The 27894-nt window shown below is 41.3% G+C and overlaps 3 protein-coding genes across 13 annotated transcripts in view; 2 read left to right on the top strand and 1 right to left on the bottom strand.

Annotated features, from left to right (window-relative positions):
• Window positions 1–1160, bottom strand: part of mia2 (MIA SH3 domain ER export factor 2) — a 34629-nt gene extending 33469 nt beyond the window's left edge. For all 9 annotated transcript variants that reach the window (XM_029713110.1, XM_029713114.1, XM_029713113.1 and 6 more), the window contains exons 1-2: window positions 330–1160; window positions 98–231 (exon numbers count right to left, since the gene is read on the bottom strand). In XM_029713110.1, coding sequence (XP_029568970.1) covers window positions 98–231; window positions 330–462 — 267 coding nt within the window. In that variant the 5' untranslated portion in view covers window positions 463–1160. The remainder of the gene's footprint in view (window positions 1–97; window positions 232–329) is intronic.
• On the top strand, window positions 173–5942 carry gemin2 (gem (nuclear organelle) associated protein 2). 3 transcript variants are annotated; one of them, XM_029713125.1, is made up of 11 exons: window positions 173–255; window positions 1143–1278; window positions 1382–1466; window positions 1706–1795; window positions 1889–1948; window positions 2045–2158; window positions 4726–4770; window positions 4893–4961; window positions 5217–5327; window positions 5509–5567; window positions 5671–5942. In XM_029713125.1, the coding sequence occupies exons 2-11, from the start codon at window positions 1157–1159 to the stop codon at window positions 5708–5710; spliced, it is 795 nt and encodes a 264-aa protein (XP_029568985.1). In that variant the 5' UTR covers window positions 173–255; window positions 1143–1156; the 3' UTR covers window positions 5711–5942. The 3 variants fall into 3 exon arrangements, with proteins under 3 accessions (XP_029568985.1, XP_029568984.1, XP_029568986.1); XM_029713124.1 differs by having other exon boundaries at window positions 175–255; window positions 1156–1278; XM_029713126.1 differs by having other exon boundaries at window positions 179–255; window positions 1150–1278.
• An 827-nt stretch (window positions 5943–6769) lies between these two features.
• LOC115162122 (pinin) lies at window positions 6770–13009 on the top strand. The gene is made up of 9 exons (XM_029713109.1): window positions 6770–6914; window positions 7560–7628; window positions 7711–7788; window positions 9940–10015; window positions 10094–10188; window positions 10421–10496; window positions 10675–10830; window positions 11007–11145; window positions 11259–13009. Exons 1-9 carry the CDS (start codon window positions 6802–6804, stop codon window positions 12497–12499), a joined length of 2043 nt encoding a protein of 680 aa, XP_029568969.1. The 5' UTR covers window positions 6770–6801; the 3' UTR covers window positions 12500–13009.
• The last annotated feature ends 14885 nt before the right edge of the window (window positions 13010–27894 follow it).

Here is a 27894-nt window from a genome sequence, read left to right as displayed (position 1 = left end):
TGAAATACAGCATAGGGCACAAAACATTATTGCATAACAAACATACAACAAAATATATGTTATTCAATGTAATTTCAGTGACAAAAAAAACACTTACACTTCCTGCCCATAGATCATCTCTTTTGCCAGAGAGTTTGTGGTAAACAAATATCACATCCCCTTTTTTGAAGTTCAGGAACCTACAATCCTTTCCTCTGTGATCTCTTGTGGCCCTGACCCGACTCAGCAAGCCTATACACACAAAAGCCACATAAGGTAATGTATGAATTATTAATTTGTAATATGTGCTGCACATAGCCTAACCACTTATTTTCTTGTTATCTACTTACTTTCACATTCAGAGTCGCCACAAATTTTGAAGTCAGACAGCAATCCCCAAGTTAGAGTTGGAAAAATGAAAATAGTAAATGTCCAAATGTATATCTGTAAAGCAGCCATATCGACGCTGGAAAGTCCAGTCATGTAGAATGGTCCACAGTGAAACTGGGTAGTTAAAAAAACTTTGGTGAAACGGTTCCAAGCTGAATAGTCATGTTGCGTTGAATTCCATTGTGCCAAATGGACATTGCCTTCAAGTTGTTGCAGTCACATCTCAACAAGTAAACATGTTTCAATGGCTAAATGAGGAGGGAATCAAGATACAATGTAACTGAGGAGTAATGATTAACGTGGCAACAGTGCTTGCAACAAGAACGATTTAATTTACCAAGGCAAGGGCTGATCTATAAGCAATACAAAAATCAATGTTTATTGGAGAAGTATCTCCCTTTGGGTGATTTTAATTATTTGTACAGTAATTATGGCGTATAGTATATTTTGTTGTTAAAACAATATGTTATTGGTCATTATGTTGGATAGCAACGCGTGTAAAATTATGTTGTAGACCTTGACCTGTGGAATTTGGAATGCCAAAATACACATGTAGCGTTATCTTTAAATCGCCATGGCAACGGGCACATTCTATACGCGTCATGATTCGCACTTGAAACAAAATGGCGTCAAAGTTTATTTTGATGTGAGACTTGTGTCCTTATCCAACAAAACAACCTTTATAACGTGATAACAGAAGTACAGTAGTAAATGCAAGTGTCATTAGTTGCCTGTTAACCTAACAGTATATCAATCCGACACTGAGCAAATAGTTTGGAGTTTCAGCATGAAATCCGACGTGGAGGAACTGATGCCCAGGCTTCTGCCTGTGGAAACATGCGACACTGGCGAAGACTTCAATCTAAACGAGCCTCCAAGAAACCCCCAGGAGTATTTGAGACAGGTTCAGTAAGTCCCGCATAGCTCTGTCTTTTCATAGTTTTCACGCATATTCCCAGGAAACACGCATTCATGTAATAAAAAACATACGCCGCCTTTCTCTTTTTTCCAGATTAGAGGCGTCTCTCTGTCCTGATGTTGTGGTGGCGAAGATTGATCCAAAGAAATTGAGGAAGAAACAATCAGTGAACGTGTCGGTAAGTTTCAGCATATAGGCCACTGCCACAAATAAAATGTAACTAGAGAGACAGAGCGTGAGCGAGACCGACAGAGTCTGTCTGACTATGTATGTATGTATGTATGTATGGTATGTATGTATGTATGTATGTATGTATGTATGTATGTATGTATGTATGTATGTATGTATGTATCTATTTATCTATGTATCTATGTATCTATGTATGTATAATTTCTTGACAACTCTTCTATTTGGTAGCTCACAGGTTGCCAAGCTGCTCCACAAGGATTTTCACCGAGTTTAAAATGGCAGCGACAGCAAGTCAGCAATTTCTCAGAAATAAGACAGGTAGCTATATATTGTATTATCCCCTATACATTTCAAGTTATTTGTCACGTTGGGTTGAAGTGAGTTATTCTGATCATGTTTTACTACTTGCAGAGTATCAGTAAGCATAGACAACACTGGAGTGGTCATGCATTGGATGACAATGTGTTAATGGTGAGTATGAGATTATGATTTTTTGTTGTTGTTATTGGTAAAAGTGAATTGTAAAATACAACACCCTCTCTAACTATGTGTTTTGTCTATCTCCAGCCAAAACAGGATGCGGAGGAACAATGGAAAAAGTTCTGCCTGGGTGAAAATGTTTATTTGAACTCCCCTCCCATTGACCCTGGTGCTGAAGATCGAGGCCTTGATTATGTGAAGGTAATCTTTTAGACTAGGGTTTCGTAAACTATGGGTCCAGACCCAAAGCGGGCCCTGGGCATGTGAGCAGTGGGTCACGAGTTATGAGAATACATCTATAGTCTCACACTATTTTTTTCTTAATTTGGGTCATGGGAGGACGATTTGGGTCATGGGAGGATGGTACATTTCTCATTTGGGTCTCGAGCTGAAAAAGTTTAAAGAGTAACTTTAATGAAAAAACATTTATTTAATTGAAAACCAGATGTTTTTGAGTAAGTTATGGTGAAACGTCATTTAATGTCTTCAGATTGACAGTTTGTTGCAAAAGTGATATAGTTTAGCAGTAAATCTAGCTCTTTCCCTGTTGCGGTTCAACTCTACCATTGAAATCGTGATGTAGAGGCACCTTGAGAAGGTGCCTCTACGTCATCTCAAGGGAGGGTTTGGTATGAAGTACACCCCCTTCAAGATGTGCTGGGTGGTCCCACCTCAAAGCTTACTATAAAAGCAGGTGAAAGCCTGCCTAATTTGGCAATGGTCTTGCTAAGTGGAGTGTGCCAATATATTTTGAATGATACTTCCATGACTAAACTACTGACCTTACACCAAATTCAAAATGCAGTAAGGCACATTTCCGCAGATGACCAAATTCAATGTTTTTGCTTACCATTTCATACACTGTGCTTTTACAAGAAAAAAACATGTAGGCTATGAGGATTATACGTTTATATTCGTGTCTACATCCATCGTAACAAGAAATAGATGACAGTGGTGGTCATGTCAAAGTATTTGTTTTTTTTTCTCAGTGGTGATGACTGATTGGTGGTGCAGTCTGCTATGACACAGTTCAAATCAAATTTTATTTGTCACATGAGCCGAATACAACAGGTGTAGACCTTACCGTGAAATTCTTACTTATAAGCCCTTAACCAACAATGCAGTTCAAGAAATAGTTTAGAAAATATTTACTAAATAAACTCAAGTAAAAAATAAAATGCAAAGTAACACAATAAAATAACAATACCGAGGCTATATTTTTTTAAACATAATTTAAAAAATATATATTTAACCCTTATTTAACTAGGCAAGTCAGTTAAGAACAAATTCTTATTTCCAATGACTGCCAACTCCGGCCAAATCCGGACGACACTGGGCCAATTGTGCGCCGCCCTATGGGACTCCCAATCACGGCCAGATGTGATACAGCCTGGAATCGAACCAGGTACTATAGTGACGCCTCTTGCACTGAGATGCAGTGCCTTAGACCGCTGTGCCACCCGGGAGCCTATATACAGGGGGTACCGGTACTGAGTCAATGTGTGGGAGTACAGGTTAGTCGAGGTAACTTGTACATGTAGGTAGGGGTAAAGTGACTATGCATAGATAATAAACAGTGAGTAGCAGCAGTGTAAAATAATTTGATGAATTGTTCAGCAGTCTTATGGCTTGGGGTAGAAGCTGTTAAAGAGCCTTTTGGACCTAGACGTGGCGCTCCGGTACCGTTTGCTGTGCGGTAGCAGAGAGAACAGTCTATGGCTTGGTTGACTGGAGTCTTTGACAATTTTTTGGGCCTTCCTCTGACACCGCCAAGTAAATAGGTCCTGGGTAGCAGGAAGCTTGGCCCCAGTGATGTACTGGGCCGTACGCACTACCCTCTGTAGCGCCTTACGGTCAGATGCCTAGCAGTTGCCTAGCAGGATGCTCTTGCTGTGCAGCTGTAGAACTTTTTGAGGATCTGGAGACCCAAGCCAAATATTTTCAGTCTCCTGAGGGGGGAAAAGGTGTTGTGATGCCCTCTTCACGACTGTTTTTGTGTGTTTGAACCATGATAGTTTGGCTCTTAGTTCAATAGTTGTGAGTTCTAATCCCACATTGGGCAGATATCTTTTTTCTTCATATGCTTTATTTTCAATATTCATTCCGTGCCCACACTTCTAATTCTGAAAAGTGAACGCCTACCTGTGAGAGGCGTCGCCCTCGTAGTAGTTGTGGTCTTGGGTACTGTATAAAAACCTAATCTGTGAGTTAATTTTACAGTTGGATTAAATACTGCAATGCTGGTTGAATTGAATTGAGCCCCTAATTTTCATTTTCAAGGTGATGATTGCACTTTTCTTCCCAACACAATACTGAAATAAATGTGAGTTCACGTTTCAACAACAAAACAATTACGCCCCATGGGGGATTTGAACTTACACCGCAAGTGACAATAGATGTCTAGAATTTAGTGCCTTAACACTGTAAGCTAACTGTCTAAAGCCAAACATTTTATGCTTGTGTAGCATAATGTAGTTATTATGCTTTTGTGAGAAAGTGTCTGGCTCCGGTACAATAATGTTTACCCACCCCAAAAATGAATATCTATGAGCAATTCCCCCCAGTCACAACTTCTCATCTGAATGCATTTTATTTTTTATTATTTGAAGGTTTTGGGCAAATGCTGAAATTGGGATTGAGGGTTACCTTTTAAGAACCCCTGTTAAAGTGGAAATATCTGACCATAGATAATATACATCATGTAAGATTTTTGTATGAAGAGTTTGCCATTAATCATGTGTCTGATATTTAACCACTTGTTTCACCAGGTTGGTTTTCCACCTTTCCTTAGCATAGTGAGCAGATTAAATCAGGTGAGTGTTTTCACAGCATTGGCATGACACTCACTGCAATCCTCCCTCATCAATTGATGCTTCTAATCATGACCACAATGATGGTACTCGTGTTTGACACTCAATTATATCTTCCCTACTAGGCCACAATCTCTGCAGTTTTGGAGTACTTGATAAACTGGTTTGAAGAGAGAGAGTTTGTCCCACAGTTGGTAAGTTCAGTTTCTTTAACGTCATCAACACAATTTGGCATTTTTAATACTTTCCAGGTTTGGGGTTAATTTCATATCTATTCCAGTCAATTCAGAAAGTAAACCCAATTCCAAATTGTCCTAATTAAAAAGCATTGAAGAGAATTTGGAATTGACATTGGAATTTCAGTTTACTTTCTGAATTGACTGGAATTTTAAATGGAATTGACCCCAACCATGATGCTTTCATGGCTAATATGTGTTCAACTTCTCTAGGGAAGATGGCTGTATGCACTGCTGGCTTGCCTTGAGAAACCTCTTCTCCCTGAAGCACATTCCCTAATAAGACAGCTGGCCAGACGGAGTTCTGAAGTGCGGGCCAATCTGGTAGGATGATATAGTGGCTGGTATTAATGGATGTTGAGATGAGGTTGCAAACCAACTTCCTTATGGGTAAAATTCAAATGTTCAAATACATCAGATGCTCAAATGTTTGCATGATAATGTTTGATGAGGATGAACAGGGTATGATAGTCATTCTTCTTTTTTTTTTTCTTTACCATTACAGGAAAGCCAGGAAGATGAAAGGTTGTCTCCTCTAAACTTGATGATCTGCCTTGTTGCAAGGTAAGCTACGTTATTTGACTTCACAAACACTCACAGCCAGGAAAACTTGTCGTTTGATAATCATATATATATATATATATATATATATTTTTTTTTTACATAGGTACTTTGATCAGAACGACTTGGCCGATAAGGAGGACTAAACGGGTTAATGTGATGAATTCCACGATTTGAGGCTGAAACTGATCACACCATGAACTGTAGCTCTATGAACCCATCATCTTGCTCAGATTTGGGATTCATGGGAAGTTGCACTGTGGCGATTTGTGAAGAAAATGTACCCAATAAATGGTGAAATTGGACCGTTTTTTTCTATTATAGGTTGTTTTCAACTTCTGCTATTGTTGGAAGTAAATAAAATGTTTGCTTTCACAATTGTTGTGTTTTCATCTTTACAAGCCCACCACTGCTATGTACCATAAAGAAAAACTGTATGCCATACAGACATCAGACATACACATAAATCCATTGTTCTGAAGGAGTGTTTTAGTAACCAGATGTTTTAAATGCCACTTTTCTGTTGTGTAACTTTAGGATCAAAACAACCAAATTACTATTATTATTTGTCATCATTAGGGCCCTGTGTTTTTGTTAATAATGTGACATGACCTGAATTATAGCCTTTATTTTAAGTATTTTACAAAAATGAGAATTAGACCAAAAATAAAAGCAAGTGTCTGAGGATGGTGCTGCTGACCAAAAGAAAACGGAACAGTTTGATGAAAAAGCGTCAAATCAAGGTCATGTGACATGATTAAACAATATACAGGACCGAGTCAGAATCAATGGGCGAGTTCGTTTTGCATGGACCGGTGCCCGGGTGGAGATTTCACTTAAGGACCAATGGAATGGTCTAAAATGTACAAACTCCGCTTACCCGGGGCACCGGGCCATGCAAAACGATTTCGCCCAAAGAAAATATTTGATTATCGTCAAGAAAATACTGGACATGTGGCGATTGGAGAATGCTCACATTTATGGTCATTGCTTTCTGGAATCCTTGGGTCGTCCTTACCCCCATTGAAGTTAACATTGAAAATGGTTGGGGTAGGGATGTCCCAAGGATTCCGGAAAGCAGTAACCCACAATTTATGGACATGTGCGTTTAACTACGCTAATGAAGTTGCCAATTGGGCATTTGAGTTGTCAATCAAGGTTGTGAAACGCGCTTATCACCCCCCATGATGCATTGCGGAGAGCGACCTGTAAGAGGAATGCTTGTTAGTTAGCTAAGATGGCGGTGGCAGTAGGTTCTTTGCAAGCCCAGCTTGAGAAAGCTAAAGAGAGTTTGAAAAATGTAGACGATAATATTCGTAAATTAACTGGCCGGGATCCTAATGAATTGAGGTAAGACATACTGCATTTTGAAACGCAACATTGTATTCTATTTGTCAGCCTTTATTCGTCTAACTAACGTTAGCTAGCAATATTATACGCCAGTCACAATAAAAAAAAATGGTATCTCCCATTCTCGTGCACAACAAGGGTGCGTGCTGTATAATCGAATCGGCCTTGTGCTAGTTAAATGGAAGTACATATACTTAAATGGCTTACTGGAGTTTTTACTTACCAGTAGGTGGCAGCTGGGTGGTTGCCGTTGCCCATTCATTATTGTTGAACTGGCGAAGTAACGTTAGCGAGATAGTAATATTATATATTTTTTCTGCTAGAAAGCTAACTTACTCAGTCCTTGTCAGTTATGTTTTATTCTCCAATTAACGTTAGCTTGCTAATTAACAGTACTTGCCACGAGTTGGCTAGTTTCGATTCAGTTTCATGTCCAGACTTATCGGAGTAGAAGTAACGGTAGTTAGCTATGCAATACTGATTTATTATTGCGTCGATCTCCATTCCAAATGGATTAACACCACTATATAACGTTAACTAGCTAGGTTTTCTAAAAGCTATCGCTAGCTATGACTACAACTCTGGTCCATCTATGTATGTTACAGCTAAATCACAAGAAGTAGCTAATCTCTACCTTCATTACAGACCTGGCCAAGCTAGAAGGCCAACCATCCCAGGCGTTGGAGGTAGGGGGCGAGGAATCAACTTGTTGAGGTAAAACATTTTGCCTTACTTTCCATCAGTTGGTGTCAATACCTCTGTCAGAGCTGTATGTAACATTCATATTTGTCTACAGACGTGGACTCTCCGACATTGGTGGAGGACCTGGAGGACCCCCAGCTAAACAGAGGGACATTGAAGGGGCCCTTCTCAGGTCAGAATAATCTATAGATCTGGCCTTCCCCTGCTGTAGCAAAAATGAGTTGTACTCACTCTGCTCAAATCAAATTTTATTTGTCACATGGTTAGCAGATGATAATGTGAGTGTAACGAGATCCTTGTGCTTCTAGTTCCGTCAGTGCAGTAATATGCAACAAGTAATTCCCCAACAACTACCTAATACACACATCTAAAGGGGTGAATGAGAATATGTACATGTAAGTATTTGGATGAGCAATGGCTGAGAGGCATAGGCAAGGTGCAATAGAGGGTATAAAATAGGGTATATACATGTGATATGAGTAATGTAAGATATGTATACATTTAGGTGCATTGTGTGAAGTGACTAGTGATCCACTTAGTGGCCAGTGATTGGGTCTCAATGTATGCAGCAGCCTCTCTGTGTTAGTGATCGCTGTTTATGGTCGAGAGGTTATTTTTATTTGTCTCTCGGCCCCAGCTTTGATGCACCTGTACTGACTTCTGAATGATAGTGGGGTGAACAGGCAGTGGCTCGGGTGGTTATTGTCCTTGATCTTTTCGGCCTTCCTGTGACATCGGGTGCTGAAGGTGTTATGGAGGGCAGGTAGTTTGCCCCTGGATGATGCGTTGTACAGACTGCACCACCCTTGGAGAGCCTTGCAGTTGCCGTACCAGGCTCTGATACAGCCCGACAGGATGTTCTTGATTCTGGATCTGTGAAAGTTAGTCCGGGTTTTGGATGACAAGCAAAATTTCTTCAGCCTCCTGAGGTTGAAGAGGCGCTGTTGGGTGGACGCCCATGAACTTAACTTTCCACCTTCACCACTGCCGTCCCTTTGATGTGGATGGGGGGGGGGGGGGGCTCCCTATGCTTTTTCCTGAAGTCCAGGATCATCTCCTTTTGTTGACTTTTAGTGAGAGGTTGTTTTCCTGACACCACACTCAGTGCCCTCACCTCCTCCCTGTAGGCTGTTGCGTCGTTGTTGTTGATCAAGGACACTACTGTTGTGTCGTCTGCAAACTTGATGATTGAGTTGGAGGCGTGCACGGCCACACAGTCATGGGTGAACAGGGATTACCAGAGGAGGCTGAGCACGCACCCTTGTGGGGCCCCAGTGTTGAGGATCAGCGAAGTGGAGATGTTGTTTCCTACCTTCACCACCAACTTCTAAATCATTGTTGCTCTATTGACGTGCCTCTAAGTAAATCGGGTGATAAATTGACTACTGTTTTGGTTGGTTTCCCGAGCGGAGACTGCGGTTCAGATCTCACCCTTGACAGAGAATTGCATCCATGTTTTTCAGGCTTGGCTACACCTTCACAGCAAAAAATCACATGCAACGTAGGGTATATAGCCAGGCCTAATTTGTTTGGTTTTCAGCATGAATCTACTCTCTTCATTACTGCAGGGGGTTTTCTCCCTGGCCTTAAAGCTTGGTGTTTCTGATTGTGATTTGTTTAGGGAGTGTAGTTGCGTTTCCTTTAGCCAGCTGTTGGCTGATTTTTAAAATAAATAATTACAATAGGAAAACATTCAAAATATACTGAGAATAAATATCCTCAATCACATTTGCTTTGCATGGAAGTTGGTTCAGGTTGTCTTTCATTCGAGTCATCTTTCTACTCTGCCTGTCCATACTCTGTCTTGAGTGGAGTCTGTCAATTGGAACTTTGTATCAACTGGTTCTGGGCGCAAACTTTCCCGTGCCATCAGCTCCGTGACAGCATAAGCTGTATGTGTGCATGGGTGAAGTGTTGTGGTATTTTAGAATGTTTTGCTGGATTAATAACCCTGAAAGAGAATTCCCATGTATTTAATTGAAGTCATTTTTGCTTCTCTCCCTCTAATGCCTGGTTGAGTAGTTGGCTTAAAAGTGAAAATCTGTGGCAATCAGCTAGCTGCTGTACCAAAGATGGATGCACAGACAAGTGTAAAAATAGACATAGAGCCCAAATAGATGGAGATGTGCAAGAAGCCAACTTTCACTTGGTAGGCTGCCATTCCTCCTTACAGTTATTGCAGTCACTTCCATGTGGTGTCAATGAATCGGCAGTGGGCACTCCTAAAAAGGCATTACCTTTACCTGGTGGTATTCAAATGGTTTTCTATTTCATATGGCCGGTAAATCACGCGTTTGTCCTCTTGCGTGTCTTTATTGTATAGGCTGGCCGGTGACCAGCGAGCGAGGAGAGATTCACGCCATGACAGTGACGCAGAGGATGATGACGATGTCAAAAAGGTAAATCATTGTACACTGAATGTCTTTAATGTCTTTAATCTGTCTTTAAACTCCCCGCTTGCCGTTCTCCATACACAGCCAGCGTTGCAGTCATCAGTAGTAGCTACCTCCAAGGAGCGTACGCGTCGAGACCTGATTCAGGATCAGACCATGGATGAGAGGGGAAAACAAAGGTAATGCATCAGTACGTATGCGTAAGGAATAAGTGGGCGGCAGGTAGCCTTGTGATTAAGAGCGCCAGTAACCGAAAGGTCGCTGGTTCGAATCCCTAAAGTAAGACACTTAACCCTAATTCCGCCTCTAAGTTGCTCTGGGTAAGAGCATGTGCTAAATATTTTAACTATTCTATTTCCAAGAAATCATCTTATCATACTAGTCATTGCTTTTGCTTCTTTTTCCCTATAGGAATCGACGCATGTTTGGCCTGTTGATGGGAACGCTACAGAAATTTAAGCAGGAATCTAATGTGGCAACAGATAGGGTAGGGAGAACACTTTACTGCAATATGTGCATCAATAAAACTAATCACTGCATAATACTGTAAATGCATAAACATTTGCCTTAGCTTTATGCTTGGTGAAAATGATTCCAACCATTAGGCTATAGTTCGGAATATTTCCCAATGGGACATTTATTTTTGTTTTTATCTCTTGTCTTAGCAAAAGAAACGCATTGAGATTGAACAGAAATTGGAAGTTCAAGCTGAACAAGAACGCAAGAAAGTAGAGGGCGAAAGACGAGAGCTCTTTGATGAGAGGCGTGCCAAGCAGACAGAGCTGAAACTGTTGGAACAGAAAGTGGAGCTTGCTCACTTGGTAAGGACCTTTCTTGAAAGCAATATTCAATCTTATTGGTTATGGAGTAGCCTTACAAAAACAAAGTAAATATTAAACCAGTAGGAACATTGCAGTAAGATGAAATTAAACCCTCATGTGTTTTCCCCACGTGTCAATGAGGAGATTCTGTGCTCATTAACTTTTTTGTATTCTAGCAAGAGGAGTGGAATGTGCACAATACAAAAATTGTCAAGTACATCCGCACAAAGACCAAGCCACCCATCTTCTATCTGCCTGGGAGGATGTGCTCAGCCACTCAGAAGCTCTTTGATGAGTCGCAGAAAAAAATGAATGGTAAGCAATTGTGCCTTTAGCCATTCCTCTGCGCTCGACAAGTGGCAATAATACACGTCCTTGGTGTGCGTTGTCTGTCACTGAATCTGTTTTTGTTTTATCCCTGTTTCCAGTTATGTTTGAGGAGAGACGCGAGGCGTTTGCCGAGTATCTGAATAAGATGGAGGCTCGGCCTCGACGCCAGTCTCTGAGGGACAACGCTTTGGGTAAGGACCTGAAGAAAGAAGAACAAGAGGAGGGTAAGCCCACGGGTCAGGTAGTCAAAGTGACAGGTAATCGGTTTAATGTGGAGATGGAGGACGAGGCAACACTAGAGAAGGAAGAGGGGGATGTGGGTGTAAAGCGTAAGGAGGATAGAAAGAAAAAGCCAGGAGAGAAAGTCGAGGAGCAGGCAACTAAGGGGGAGAATGAGGAAAATGGTCAAGACATTAGAATAGTAGAGTTCAGAGAGATGGAAGAGCAGATGGAGGTTACTGCAGTGGTGAGGGAGGCTGAGGGGCAGGTTGGTGATAAGATGGAGGATAGTTTGGTGATAGGTGGGGCAGAGGTAGGTAATGAGAAGAGGGTCGCAGAACAGCAGCAACAGGTTAAGGTAGGAAAAAAAAATAAGCCCCTTCAGAATCAGGACCCCACAGCTGTGTCAGACGACCAGAAGAAAAGCTTTGAAATGCAACCAACCGACGATGAAGAGCTGCAAACAGAAGTGTCCATACCCCTGCTCTCAGAGCCCAACCCTAGTCTGGAAGTCTCTGATGGAGCATCTATAGCCCCTGAGGTTCAGATCCCCCTGCTGGAGACTGGAACAGAGCCTCTCACAACAGAGCAGAGCCAAGAGGCTTATCAAGGCTCAATGAAGCAGACCGCTAATGTCCAGCCTGCCCAGGATGATGCTGCCCCCAAGGAGCTGGAGCCTCTGATTGAGGAATCAAGCAGGGGACGTGGAAAGTCCAAGTCAAAGGACAAGAAGGGAGATGGTGGTGGTGGTAGCAGTAGCTCCTCTAGCAGCTCCTCTGGCTCCTCGTCCAGCGGGAGCTCCGGCTCCTCTAGTGGATCCTCCAGCAGGAGCAGCTCCTCCAGCGGCAGCTCCTCTTCCAGCTCCTCTAGCAGGAGCCGCAGCCGGGGGAGGAAAGACAGGAAGCATAGGAGGAAGCCGTCTGAGAGGGAGAGGAAGAAGGGAGGTGGTGACAAGAGCCAGAAGTCATCCATGGGCAGTGGTCGTGAATCCAAAGGTTCCAAAGACAAGGGCTCTAAGTCTGACAGGAAGAGGACCAGCTCTGAGGGCTGCCGGTCAGGGAAGATGTCCTCTCGCAGTGACCGGGATCGCAAGTCTGATAGGAAGGAAAAAAGACGTTAAAGTTGGTTCTTCTGTCATGCTTAGTTCTGTTGCTCCTTTTGATAAATACATTTTCAGAAGTGAAATGTTGTGGATTTCCTTAAATGGAGTTCCACCGGGTAGGGAAACTTAACTGCCTTAGTGTATTTCTTGGAACAGTGTGGGTTTTTAATCAAATGTTTCTTTCTCTAGTCCCCATTCAGTTGACAGCCCTGTTGCGCTGGGGTCTGGACTTATTTTACCTAGATTTCTTTTATTTGATTGTTCTATTGTTTGATTTTTAAATGTTCCTAAACAGGTGCAATGTGAAGAGGATGTGGTATATTCTTTGAATCCAGTGTTAAGGTATAGGGTAGTAGTGTAATGTTGAGGAATTCTAACATACAGCTTTTTTATTCATCCAAAACCTCAGTCTGACTGTGCAATGTCTAGCTCTGCAATGTGCATGACACTTGTTTTGGAATGTAATGTTTTTTTTTTCTCTCAAATGAAATCTAAGCATCTTCAATTAAAAGAGAAAGAAACGGGTCATATTCTTGTCATTAATGGCTCACATCTTAATGATTTCTTACAGCCTAATGGTCATTAAATGCTACTTGTTGGTTGGGATGCAGAAAACACATGCATATTCAATGTATATTGTTAAGGTTAACTGATTTAAGTGTTTTTATATAATTGGTGGACACCCTCTGGCAGACCGGTACCCTTTTTAGAATGGATTTGTGACGCATGATGCTCCAGACAGTGTCTTTGGAAAATATTCAGGCCCTTGACTTTTTTCACACTTTGTTACAGTACAGCCTTATTCTAAAATCAATGCTGATGAAATCGTTTCAATCTATACACAATACCCCATGATGACAAAGCAAAAAAATTTATGAATTTTTGCAAAAGTATTAACTTAACTTTTATTTCAACAAGGAACACAGACTGAGACCAAGGTCTCTTTTACAGCTGGGCCCTGCGTATACATGTTTACACATACAGTTTAGGTACAATGATTAAGAAACTACACGATCACATAACACAATTCAGCAACAGATTACATTTACACAGGTTATTCCTCTAACAGCACAAGAACTTGCATTACCTGAAACGGTTACAAACAATACAAAAATAAAAATCCTCCAATAAATATTTAAATTGGGCAAGGGGGACAAGAGTCTCGTCTAAGTTTAGTAGCATGGTCTACACTGTCAAAAGCTTTCGATAAATCTATGAACAAGGCGGCACAGTACTTTCTATCTAGGGCATTAGTAATATAACTTACAACACGTACAGTGGCCGTAATAGTACTGTGTTTAGGTCTGAAGCCAGATTGATTACTAGAAAGAGTATTAACAGTTAAAGATTAGTTGCCTATTCACCAATGTCTCTAGAATTTTAGCCAAATAGGGGAACTTAGAGATGGTAGTGAATTGGATAATTATCAGCCCTTCACCTCCCCTGAGGAGTGGTAAAACAAAAGCTGTTTGCCAATATTTAGGAATCTTTCCTACGACAAATGTTTGATTAAAGATGAGTCACGTTACTCAAACCCTTTGCTATGAGACTTGAAATTGAGCACAGGTTCATCCTGTTTTCATCGATTTACCCTTGACGTTTCTACAACTTGATTGGAGTCCACCTGTGGTAAATTCAATTGATTGGACATGATTTGGAAAAGCGCGCACACACCTGTCTATTTAAGACCCACAGTTGACCGTGCATGCCACGAGGTCAAAGGAGTTGTCTGTAGAGCTCCAAGACAGGGTTGTGTCCAGGTCTGGGGAAGGGTACCAAAAAATTCCTGCAGTTTGGCTTCAATTCTTAAATGGAAGAAGTTTGGAACCAAGACTCTTCCTTGAGCTGGCTGCCCAGCCAAACTGAGCAATCGGGGGAGAAGGCCCTTGGTCAGGAAGTTGACCAAGAACCCAATGGTCACTCTGACAGAGCTCTTCTGTGGAGATGGGAGAATCTTCCAGAAGGACAACAGTCTCGGCAGCACTCCACCAATTAGACCTTTATGGTAAACTGGCCAGACGGAAGCCACATGACAGCCCGCCTGGATTTTGCCAAAAAGCACCTAAAGACTCAGACCATGAGAAACCAGCTTGAACTCTGTCCTGAATGCCAAGCGTCACGTTTGGAGGAAACCTGGCACCATCCCTACGGTGAAGCATGGTGGTGGCAGCATCATGCTGTAGGGATGTTTTTTAGCGGCAGGGACTGGGAGATTAGTCAGGATTGAGGCGAAGATGAACGGAGCAAAGAACAGGGAGATCCTTGCTGATAACCTGCTCCAGGACCTCAGACTGGGGCAAAGATTCACCTTCCAACAGGACAACAACCCTAAGCACACATCCAAGACAACACAGGAGTGGCTTCGGGACAAGTCTCAATGTCCTTGAGTGGCCCAGCCAGAGCCTGGACTTGAATGCGATCGAACATCTCTGGAGAGACCTGAAAATAGTTGTGCAGCGACGCTCCCATCCAACCTGACAGAGCTTGATATGATCTGCAGAGAAGAATGGGAGAAACTCCCCAAATACAGGTGTGCCAAGCTTGTAGCGTCATACCCAAGAAGACTCTAGGCTGTAATCGCTGACAAAGGTGCTTCAATGAAGTACTGAGTAAAGGGCCTGAATACTTATGTAAATGTCATATTTCAGTTTTATTTTTAATACTTTTGCAAAAATGTGTAAACAGTTTTTGCTTTGTCATTATGGAGTATTGTGTGTAGATTGATGAGGGGGAAAAAATTATTTAATCAATTTTAGGTTAAAGCCTTATTCTAACAAAATGTGGAAAAAGTCAAGGGGTCTGGATACATTCTGAAGGCACTGTACGTTCAACCTGTAATATGTCATTCACTGCCATACTGCCCAGCCCTTATATACTGCGTCCTGCAAAATGACTTGATTAAAGGTAGTCCGGTTTTGAACATGCTGCAGGCAAAGAGTCATGTAGTTCTCAAATGGTAATGCTAATTATAATATTATTCTGCTCAAGTGGATTGGAACGAATCCGGTACTAAATATACAGGTGATGCACAATGAAGCTCATGATAACAGGACAGTTTGACAGTGACTGGATGAAAAAAGTAATGAACCTGTACTGCTGATCACATTGGACACAAAAGGTTTCAGTGTCTCTCCAATGTCAAATTCAAGAATGCTAAGATGGATGTTTTATGCTAGGGGTACTCAACTCTTACCCTACGAGGTCCGGAGCCTGCTGGTTTTCTGTTCTACCTGATTATTAATTGCACACCTGGTGTCACAGGTTTAAGTCAGTCCCTGACTAGAGGGGGACAAAATGCAGTGGAACTGGCTTCGAGGTCCAGAGTTGAGTTTGAGGGTTCTATGCAGTCCTTCGGAACTAGAAGCACAAGCATTTCGCTACACTCGCATTAACATCTGCTCACCATGTGTATGTGACCAATAACATTTGATTTGATTAATTATACCAGAGGTGCAGTAGCTGTAATGTCCACTTGGTGACAGTAGTGCCCCAGGGGTATAAACCCAAAGCCCTATCTGCCTTTCTCTTGCGCACTAAGCACTCATGGACAAACAATATTATTGCTTGAATCACTAGGCTAGACTGTATAACCAACTGCAACATTGTTAATTATCTTTAATAGTATAGAAAATAAATATACTTTTGATTTGGGGTCAGTGCAAGGATACAGATGGTTTACTGGGCCTACTAATGGATAGTGAGGTCTCAGGGTTGGGTAGGTTACTTTCTAAATGTAATCTGTTACAGTTACCTGTCCAAAATTGTAATCAGTAACAATTTTTGGATTACCCAAACTCAGTAACGTAACCTGATTACATTCCGTTTACTTTTGGATTACTTTCCCCTTAAGAGGCATTAGAGACGACAAAAATGTTACCAATTGAACAACATCTATTGCAGAAGTTATCAGTGTTCAAGTTTACACAGTCATGAAGTTTACATGGCCGTATATGGATGTTAAATTTTACTTTATGTCAGCTTCTAACCCAACGCTTTCTACTACATATAATAATACGATTAAATGATATCTTTACATTAAAAACGAAAGTCTTTCAGAATTCCAGTCATTCCAATAAATGTTATACCCCTTGAACTTCAAGAATAGGACTTGGAAATATGGAAGTATAGATTAGCCACATTTTTTACCTGAGCATGACCACTATATTAAGGACTTATTAGCCAGCCCTTCTCTGTTGTTTATGATTTTGTTGTCATGGAGGACTGATTGGGCTCATTGATTTGAGTTGAAAAACAAATGCTGCACTCTTGGAATGCCATGCTTTGAGCACTACTGAAAAGTTCTATTTACATGTGAAAAATTAATGCCATATGCTGCATTTGCTATAGGCCTATTGTTTACCTTTTTGTTGGTGACACTTTGATATCTTGATAATATGCAGCTGTTTAAAGGGCAAATCCACAGATGAAACAATAACAAAACGTCTGGCCCAGTATAAGGTAGTTGTTGTGGAATTTTAGATTACTTGTTAGATATTACTGCACTGTCGGAACTAGAAGCACAAGCATTTCGCTACACTCACATTAACATCTGCTAACCATGTGTATGTGACCATTAAGATTTGATATCGCCGTAGACCACCAATGCTGTCAGCCTTACAGTGGCTTGCGATAGTATTCACCCCCTTGGCATTTTTCCTATTTTGTTGCCTACAACCTGGATTTAAAATAGATTTTTTGGGGGGGTTTGTATCATTTGATTTATATAACATGCCTACCACTTTGAAGATGCAAAATATTTTTTATTGTGAAACAAACAAGAATTAGGACAAAAAAAACTGAAAACTTGAGTGTGCATAACTATTCACCCCCCAAAGTGAATACTTTGTAAAGCCACCTTTTGCAGCAATTACAGCTGCAAGTCTCTTGGGGTATGTCTCTATAAGCGTGTCACATCTAGCCACTGGGATTTTTACCCATTCTTCAAGTCAAAACTGCTCCAGCTCCTTCAAGTTGGATGGGTTCCGCTGGTGTACAGCAATCTTTAAGTCATACCACAGATTCTCAATTGGATTGAGGTCTGGGCTTTGACTAGGCCATTCCAAGATATTTAAATGACTAAACCACTCGAGTGTTGCTTTAGCAGTATGCTTAGGGTCATTGTCCTGCTGGAAGGTGAACCTCCGTCCCAGTCTCAAATCTCTGGAAGACTGAAACAGGTTTCCCTCAAGAATTTCCCAGTATTTAGCGGCATCCATCATTCCTTCAATTCTGACCAGTTTCCCAGTCCCTGCCGATGAAAAACATCTCCACAGCATGATGCTGCCACCACCATGCTTCACTGTCGGGATGGGGTTCTCGGGGTGATGAGAGGTGTTGGGTTTGTACCAGACATAGCGTTTTCCTTGATGGCCAAAAAGCTAAATTTTAGTCTCATCTGACCAGAATACCTTCTTCCATATGTTTGGGGAGTCTCCCACATTCCTTTTGGCGAACACCAAACATGTTTGCTTATTTCTTTCTGGCCACTCTTCCGTAAAGCCCAGGTCTGTGGAGTGTATGGCTTAAAGTAATCCTATGGACAGATTCTCCAATCTCCGCAGTGGAGCTTTGCAGCTCCTTCAGGGTTATCTTTGGTTTCTTTGTTGCCTCTCTGATGCCCTCCTTGCCTGGTCCGTGAGTTTTGGTGGGCGGCCCTCTCTTGGCAGGATTGTTGTGGTGCCATATTCTTTACATTTTTTAATAATGGATTTAATGGTGCTCCGTGGGACATTCAAAGTTTCTGATATTTTTTTACAGCCCAACCCTGATCTGTACTTCTCCACAACTTTGTCCCTGACCTGTTTGGAGAGCTCCTTGGTCTTCATGGTGCCGCTTGCTTGGTGGTGCCCTTTGCCCCTTGTATATATACTGAGATCATGTGACACTTAGCTTGCACACTTGTGGACTTTATTTAACTAATTACGTGACTTCTGAAGGTAATTGGTTGCATCAGGTCTTATTTAGGGGCTTCATAGCAAAGGGGTGAATACATATGCACGCACCACTTTTCCGTTTTTATTTTTTAGCATTTTTTTAAACAAGTAATTTTTTTCATTTCACTTCACCAATTTGGACTATTTTGTATGTCCATTACATGAAATCCAAATAAAAATCTAATTTAAATTACAGGTTGTAATGCAACAAAATAGGAAAAATGCCAAGGGGGGTGAATACTTTTGCAAGGCACTGTACCTCCAAGCGTTTATTAAAGTTGGATAATCTTTGGATGCCGACAGCAGTCACACCATTGGAAGACATAGCTTGGACTGTAGCCTAGAAACAGCTATTCCTGCTCTTTTCCCGCGATCCATCAAACACATTTGGTGTGTCATCATAGTGGTCTCTGATTTATGGTCAGACACGCTCACGTTGAACAAATTCAAATTTTCAATGCTGTCATTGAGAAAACAGAGAAGTGTAAAAATTCTCGCAAACATCCTTTCTGAATTTAAAATTAATCCTCGAAGTAATCATCTAGTTTTTCGAAAGTATCTGTAATCCAATTACAATATTTTTGCTGGTAACGTAACGGATTCAAGTTCGTTTTTTTGTAATCCCTTATCATTTCCAATCCCCCATATATTTAAAACTTGTTTTTCAACCACTCCACTAATTTCTTGTTAACAAACTATAGTTTTGGCAAGTCGGTTAGGACATCTACTTTGTGCATGACACAAGTCATTTTTCCAACAATTGTTTACAAACAGATTATTTCACTTATAATTCACTGTATCACAATTCCAGTGGGTCAGAAGTTTACATACAATAAGTTGACTGTGCCTTTAAACAGCTTTGAAAATTCCAGAAAATGATGTCATGGCTTTAGAAGCTTCTGATAGGCTAATTGACATCATTTGAGTCAATTGGAGGTGTACCTGTGGATGTATTTCAAGGCCTACCTTCAAACTCAGTGCCTCTTTGCTTGACATCATGGGAAAATCAAAAGAAATCAGCCAAGACTTCAGAAAAAAAATAGTAGACCTCCACAAGTCTGGTTCATCCTTGGGAGCAATTTCCAAAAGCCTGAAGCTGAAGGTACCACATTCATCTGTACAAACAATAGTACGCAAGTATAAACACCATGGGATCATGCAGTCGTCATACTGCTCAGGAAGGAGACGCGTTCTGTCTCCTAGAGATGAGCGTACTTTGGTGCGAAAAGTGCAAATCAATCCCAGAACAACAGCAAAGGACCTTGTGAAGATGCTGGAGGAAACAGGTACAAAAGTATCTATATCCACAGTAAAACGAGTCCTGTATCGACATCGAGTCCTATACTGCTCAGCAAGGAAGAAGCCACTGCTCCAAAATCACCATAAAAAAGCCAGACTACGGTTTGCAACTGCACATGGGGACAAAGATCGTACTTTTTGGAGAAATGTCCTCTGGTCTGAGGACAAAATAGAACTGTTTGGCCATAATGACCATCATTATGTTTGTAGGATAAAGGGGGAGGCTTGCAAGCCAAAGAACACCATCCCAGCCGCGAAGCACGGGGATGGCAGCACCATGTTGTGGGGTGCTTTGCTGCAGGAGGGACTGGTGCACTTCACAAAATAGATCGCATCATGAGGCAGGAAAATGATGTGGATATATTGAAGCAACATCAAGACATCAGTCAGGAAGTTAAAGCTTGGTCGCAAATGGATCTTACAAATGGACAATGACCCCAAACATACTTCCAAAGTTGTGGCAAAATGTCTTAAGGACAACAAAGTCAAGATATTGGAGTGGCCATCACAAAGCCCTGACCTCAATCCTATAGAAAATGTGTGGGCAGAACTGAAAAGTGTGTGTGAGCAAGGAGGCCTACAAACCTGACTCAGTTACATCAGCTCTGTCAGGAGGAATGGGCCAAAATTCACCCAACTTATTGTGGGAAGCACCCCAAAGGTGCAGACCCCAGATGCACCTGACAACAACAAAAAATCTACAAAAATGTGCAAAATTATAATTTTTTTGTTTGTTTGTGCAAAAATGTTTTGGTTGTCAGGTGCATCTGGGGTCTGCACCTTTGGGGGGGGGGGGGGAACTGTCACGTCCTGACCAGTAAGGGGTTATTTGTAATTAGAGTTTGGTCAGGACGTGGCAGGGGGTATTTGTTTTATATGGTTTTGAGTGTGTGTTTATGTAGAGGGGCGTTTGATTTATGTTTCTGGGGTTTTTGGTTTAGTTGGTCTATGTTGTATAGTTCCATGTCTGTTTCTAGGGTGTTTATTTCTATGTTTAGTAATTGGGATTGGGGCCTTCAATTGGAGGCAGCTGGTTATTGTTGCCTCTGATTGAAGGTCCTATAATTAGGAGTATGTTTGTTTTGGGAATTGTGGGAGGTTGTTTTGCAAATTACAAATAACCCCTTACTGGTCAGGACGTGACAGTACCCCCCCCCCCCCAAGGTGCAGACCCCAGATGCACCTGACAACAAAAAAAATCTACAAAAATAAGCCATGAGAAAGCCCCCCCCCCATCGACTATCGAGGATCGCTATGGGGCGCAATCGGGCGATGTAGTCTTGTACACAATCGCCCAACCTTAACACACACACACACACACACACACACACTCTCTCTGTATGGTTACAGTACGCTAACGTATGTCAATGGTTTTAGGAACATTAGGCAGGATTTAGGCTACCAACTGCCTAGCCAGTTGTAGCTCAATCTTGGGTGCAATGATCACGTTCCCGCACTGACTGACTGTGTGGAGGCTCATTGATTTAACTTTACGTTAGCCTACATGCTATACTAGTAAAGTTCTAAATTATATAGCTGTCGGCCATATTAGCCACGATTTACCGTTCTTTGTGCAGCTTCAAATGTCGAACAAAGTTAGAAATTGTTGCGCCTCCGTCTGTAATTTTCTTCCCACATGTTTTGCAAGTTGCAATCCGTTTTTTGTTGATACAGCATCGTCTTTATATCCGAAAATAATGGCACAATTTGATTGGCTGCTGTCCGATTAAAACTGTAATCCGTTAAATGAAGAGTTGATGCGCTGCACACTTTTTTAAATAGCATAATTTTTTATATTTGGGCTTGGGGAGGGTATCAAGTCAGTTCGAGTCAAAAGGCTCACGTCCAAGTTAAGTCACGAGTCATTGGTGTTAAAGTCAAAGTCGAGTTGCAAGTCATCATATTTATGACTCGAGTCTGACTCGAGTCCAAGTCATGTGACTCGATTCCACACCTCTGATGACTGAAGCCTTTAGTGAGAGGTCTAATGCTTTAATATTTAATCATTTCTGCCCTCCGAATTCCTATTCGTTAAATAAATAGGCCCTTTTTATTTTGTCTGTCTTGCCATTCCAAATAAAATTGAATATTTTTTGCTCATATAGGTGTTGGCAAAACCATAAGCAAATAGGTAAACTGTAATATGACTAAAGAGTTAGTTAGGGTGATTTTTCCACAAATAAACAGGTATTTTCCTTTGTATGGTAGCAAGATCTTATCTATTTTTGCTAACTTTCTATTAAAATGTATTGGACGGAGATAATTTCTTTCTTTCGGGATATGTATACCGAGTATGTCAACATCCCCGTCAGACCATTTTATCGGTAAACTATACGGTAATGTAAAAGTTGCATTTTTTGTGATCCAATACGTAATATAGTTTGGTTTTAATCCAGAGAGGTTAGAAAAAGTATCTAGATCTTCTATGAGGCTGTGGAGGGATTCTAATTGTGGATTTCAAAGAAAACATGAATCATCAGCGTACAATGACACCTTTGTTTTTAAGCCACGGATTTCTAATCCCTTTAATATTATTGTTGGATCTAATTTTAACAGCTAACATTTCGATGACAACAATAAATAGATATGCCGATAGTGGACAACCATTTTTTACTCCTCTTGACAGTTTAAAACTTTCTGAGATGTAGCCATTATTTACTATTTTACACCTATGGTTACTATAGGTAACTTTAACCCATTTTATAAGAGATTCTCCAAAATTGAAATATTCCAGGCATTTATATATAAACTCCAGTCGTACTTTATCAAAAGCCTTTTCAAAAAGTCAGCTATGTCAGAAAGTCAGAAATATCTGTTTTCCCCGATATTTCTATCGTTTCCAGTACTCGTCTTATATTATCTCCAATGTATCGTCCATGTAAAAAACCTGTCTGATTAGGATGAATAATATCTGACAAAACCTTTTTAATTCTATGCACTAAGCATTTAGCTAGAATTTTTGCATCACAACACCGAAGTGTAAGAGGCCTCCATTTTTTTTATGGACTGGATCTTTATATATACCACTTGGATCCCGTTTCAGTAATAATGAAATCAGACCTTCTTGTTGAGTGTCCGATAATCTACCATTTATATAGGAGTGGTTAAAACATGCTAATAATGGTCTTCTGAGTATATAAAAAAAGTTTGGTATACTTCCACTGTTGTGCCATCCAGCCCTGGAGTTTTCCCAGCCTTAAAGGCTTTAATTGCATCAAGAACTTCCTCCTCTGTAATTTGGTCTTCACATGAGTCTTTCTGTACAGATGTTGATTTTACATTATTAATAGGAAAAAATTCCATACAATTAGCTTCGGTTAGTGGAGATGGAGGAGATTGAAACGAAAACATATGCTTAAAGTACTTTACTTCCTCTTTCAAAATATAGTTTGGTGAATCATGAGTGACTCCATCATTTGTAAGAAGTTTCAATACATTTTTTTGGGGTAGCATTTCTATGTTGAAGATTGAAAAATAATTTGGTGCATTTTTCCCCATATTCCATCCAGTTCGCTTTATTTTTACAATATATTACACTGGATCTTTCTTGAATAAGTTCCTCCATTTCTTTTTGCTTTTCCTCTAACTTACTCTGAGCCTCTATGGTACAGTTTTTATTGCTATCTATCTGTACTGTTAGTCCTTCAATATCCTTTGTTAATATGGACTCTTTTGACCTAAATTGCTTTTGTTTTATAGATGAGTACTGGATTGCATGACCTTTAAAGGCACATTTAAAAGTGTCCCGTACAATAAGGGGATCTGCTGTACCTATCTTATGTTGGAAAAAGTCAGTTATAAATTATTCTGTCCTAGTTTAAAACAAGTTATCATCCAGTAGCCTTTGATTACATTTCCAATATCCTCGCCCACGTGGAAATTCTGTAAGAGTAATATATATGCCAATTATGTGATGGTCCGACCGCTTTCTGTCCCCTATCAACACTTTTTAAACTTTTGGTGCCAGAGAGAATGACATAAGAAAGTAATCAAGACGACTAGCTTGATTACGCCTCTGCCATGTATATCTCACTAGGTCAGGGTATTTAAGGCTCCATATATCCACTAATTCCAATATATCCATGACATTTATTTCCTCTACGGTTCATAGAGGTATTTAAAACCATATTATAATCTCCCACCATAATAATAGAGTCTTGTGTTGCTTGTAGAGTTGATAAATTATTATTTGGACCATATAGGTTAATTAGCCATGTGTCACAACGTCAACAGAAGGTGGCGCCTCTCCCCGGTCGGGCGGCGCTCGGCGGTCGTCATCGCCGGCCTACTAGCTGCCACCGATCCATGTTTCATGTGTTTGTTAGTTATGTCTGTTTTGTGCGCACCTGTTTCGTGTTTGTAATTAGTGGGAGGGTATTTAGTTTGTCAGTTTCTTGTTTGGGGTTGTGCGGGATTGTTTCGTGTCTGCTGTTGTAGGTTGGGGAATTTATTCCTGTCATTTCTATATCTTAACGTTTAGGTGTTAGGGTTGCTGGGCTGCGTCCCAAATTATTTTAGAAGACTATGTTAGTCTTCCTTTATTGGAATTTTCCCTGCCTTTTCGGCTTGATATTTTGGACTGTTTTTTCCCTTTATTAAAATACTACGTGTTTCACGTACCTGAGTCTCCTGCGCCTGACTTCACCCCTTCCTGCAGAACTATCTTATGACACCATGTCTGTTTATGGTCCAATAACATATTTAAAATCATCCATCTACCTTGAAGGTCTGTTTGGACAATTTGCACATTTGGATCAAAATTACTGTTAATTAATATCATCCCCCCTTTTGAATTTCTTTGCCCATGGGAGAAATATATTTTGCCCCCCCAGTCCTTTTTCCACAAAACTTCATCTGAAATTGTTGAATGAGTGTCCTGTAAACAGTAGATATTAAATTTGTTCTCTTTTAGCCAGGTGAATACTGATAGTCTTTTCTTATTATCTGCTAAGCCATTACAATTATAACTGGCTATACTTATATCACCAATTACCATACTGAGACACACGTTTCAAACCTATTTATCAGCAAGACTCTTACAATAACTGTCTTCTAACTTTGATTTTAATGAGAGGCCTGCATTCCTTTAAATGTGTTACAATTTTTATAGTATTCCTAGGCTACTGCTATGCATTGTGGAGTGGGGTAGTGAGAGGTTAAACAAAGGAATGTGGCTGCATGATGTTTTTTGTTCCTCCATGGTTTGCTCCGATATGAGTCAATGATCCATGCAGCAACTCATTTGCATATCACCCTGCAATCTGCTTTCACTTTGTCCCAGTACAGTGTGTGCGTGTGTGTGTAAGTCCGAGTCCCCTGTGGTTCGACCGGGGTGTATACAAGACGGAAAGTGAGTAGTCAGCTGTTCTTTCTCTCGGCTCATTAGTGTCCTGCGTCTCGGATGAGGCCGGATGAGGAAGCCCTTCTATTGATCCTCATCCTCCTTCTCTCCCTCCACCTAACGGCCCACCAACTGACCCACCGGAGAAAAGCTGCTGTATAAACATTACCAGACCTGGGTTCAAATACTATTTGATATTTTTTCTAATACTTTATCTGAGCTTGTTTGAGCTTGCCTGGCACAATGGAACCAAGAGAATAGTCCAATAACTGCACCCCACCACTCCAGGCAGGCTAGAGCAAACGCTCAAAGTATTTGAAAGATTTGAAATAGTAGTTGAACCCAGGTCTGAATAGTACAGGAGTAGAGTAGTCTAAGGAACGGGTTTGTTCTGGGAGTGCTGCCCACGGGAGGAGATGGGTGTTGCGGGAGAGGGGCAGAGAAATGCTGTGTGAGGGAGGAACAAGAGTGGGTTACGGATAGTTCTTAGAGGGCTGCCCATCGGTGCGGAGAGGTGCTGGGGACAGTGATCTTTTTTGTTCCAAGCAACTGCAAGTTATTGGATGTGCGCACACTGCGTTTGAAACTAGGGGCAGTGAGTGACAGGAGAAGCCTGTTACCATCAACTTATGCCAAATATGTATACATTCCACCACATTAGATACAATATATGTTAGACATACCTCTTTTGATGACTTACTTTATGTATTTGGTTCCCGGCCTTCCTACAAAATCAAGTACTTGCCAAAATGTTCAGGTGACTGTGTGAAAGGGGTAAACTAATGACTGTATGCTGCGTATTGGAAAAACTACGTCAACAGTAATTTCAGAGGTTAATAATAAGTTATGATACTTCTCTTCTTGGCCCTTTGTCATATGCAGAGGAACGGAATTATGTAATCCTCCTGACTTGCATTTAGGTGTTCTTTTTGCTGCAGTACTTTCTCAGTGGTCAGCGGTTTGCTGTTCTAGGGAGAGTAGTCCGATTTTCAGATCAATAGCGAGATTTTCCCCTTCAAGCTTCAAAGCCAGGGGGGTTGAGCTAGGCTTAATGAGACCACAGGGCTCTTTAGAAGGTGCTGCGTGTCCCTTAAAGCCACCCCAAAGAAGCTGGAACACACTAGATATGCTGCTAGCTATACGGTGCCTTTGGAAAGTATTCAGACCCCTAGACTTTTCCCACATTTTGGGAAATCCTTATTCTAAAATGGATTAAATAAATTCAAATCCTCAGCAATCTACACACAATACCCCACAATCACAAAGTGAAAACAGGTTTTTAGAACATTTTACAAATGCATTAAAAATAAAAAACAGATACCTTATTTACATAAGTATTCAGACCAATTGCTATGAGACTCAAAATTGAGCTCAGGCTCATCCTGTTTCCATTGATCTTCCTTGAGATGTTTTTACAACTTGATTGGAGTCCACTTGTGGTAAATTCAATTGATTGGACATAATTTGGAAAGGAACATGCCTATCTATATAAGGTCCCACAGTTGACAGTGCATGTCAGAGCAAAAACGAAGCCATGAGGTCGAAGGAATTGTCCGTAGAGCTCAGAGACAGAATTGTGTCGAGGCACAGATCTGGGGAAGGGTACCAATTTTTTTTTTCAGCATTGAAGGACCCCAAGAACACAGTGGCCTCCATCATTCTTAAATGGAAGAAGTTTGGAACCACCAAGACTCTTCCTAGAGCTTGCCACCCGGCCAAACTGAGCAATCGGAGGAGAAGGGCCTTGGACAGGGAGGTGACCAAGAACCCGATGGTCACTCTGACAGAGCTCTAGAGTTCCTCTGTGGAGATGGGAGAACCTTCCAGAAGGACAACCATCTCTGCAGCACTCCACCAAACAGGCTTTATGGTAGAGTGGCCAGACGGAAGCCACTCCTCAGTAAAATGCACATGACAGCCCGCTTGGAGTTGCCAAAAGCCACCTAAAGACTCTTAGACCATCTGGTCTGATGAAACCAAGATTGAACTCTTTGGCCTGAATGTCAAGCATCACATCTGGAGAAAACCTGGCACTATCCCTATGGTGAAGCATGGTGATCATCATCATACTGTGGGGATGATTTTCAGCGCCAGGGACTGGGAGACTAGTCAGGATTGAGGGAAAGATGAATGGAGGAAAGTACAGAGATCCTTGATGAAAACCTGCTCCAGATCACTCAGGACCTCAGACTGGGGCGAAGGTTCACCTTCCAACAGGACAACGACACTAAGCACACAGCCAAGACAACACAGAAGTGGCTTCGGGACAAGTCTCTGAATGTCTTTGAGTGGCCCAGCCAGAGCCTGGACTTGAACCCGATCGAACATCTCTGGAGAGACCTGAAAATAGTGACGCTCCCCATCCAACCTGACAGAGCTTGAGAGGATCTACAGAGAAGAATGGGAGAAACTCCCCAAATACAGGTGTGCCACGCATGTAGTGTCATACCCAAGAAGACTCGAGGCTGTAATCGCTGTCAAAGGTGCTTCAATATAGTCCCAAGTAAAGGGTGTGAATACTTTTGTAAATGTGTTATTTCAGGGGTTTTTTTGTAATAAATTAGCCAAAATTTCTAAAGACCTGTTTTTGCTTTGTTATTACAGGGTATTGTGTGTACAGTCGTGGCCAAAAGTTTTGAGAAAGAATCAATATTTGCAGTGTTTTTCCTGGAGAGAAGTGGCTTCTTTCCTGCCCTTCTTGACACCAGACCATCCTCAAAAAGTCTTCGCCTCACTGTGCGTGCAGATGTACTCACACCTGCCTGCTGCCATTCCTGAGCAAGCTCTGTACTGGTGGTGCCCCGATCCCGCAGCTGAATCAACTTTAGGAGACGGTCCTG

The sequence above is a fragment of the Salmo trutta genome, chromosome 25, assembly GCF_901001165.1.
Source record: "Salmo trutta chromosome 25, fSalTru1.1, whole genome shotgun sequence".
In the NCBI taxonomy this organism is placed as follows: Eukaryota; Metazoa; Chordata; class Actinopteri; order Salmoniformes; family Salmonidae; genus Salmo; species Salmo trutta.
Note: the sequence above shows the minus strand (reverse complement) of the source record. Positions and strands in the feature narration are given on the sequence as shown.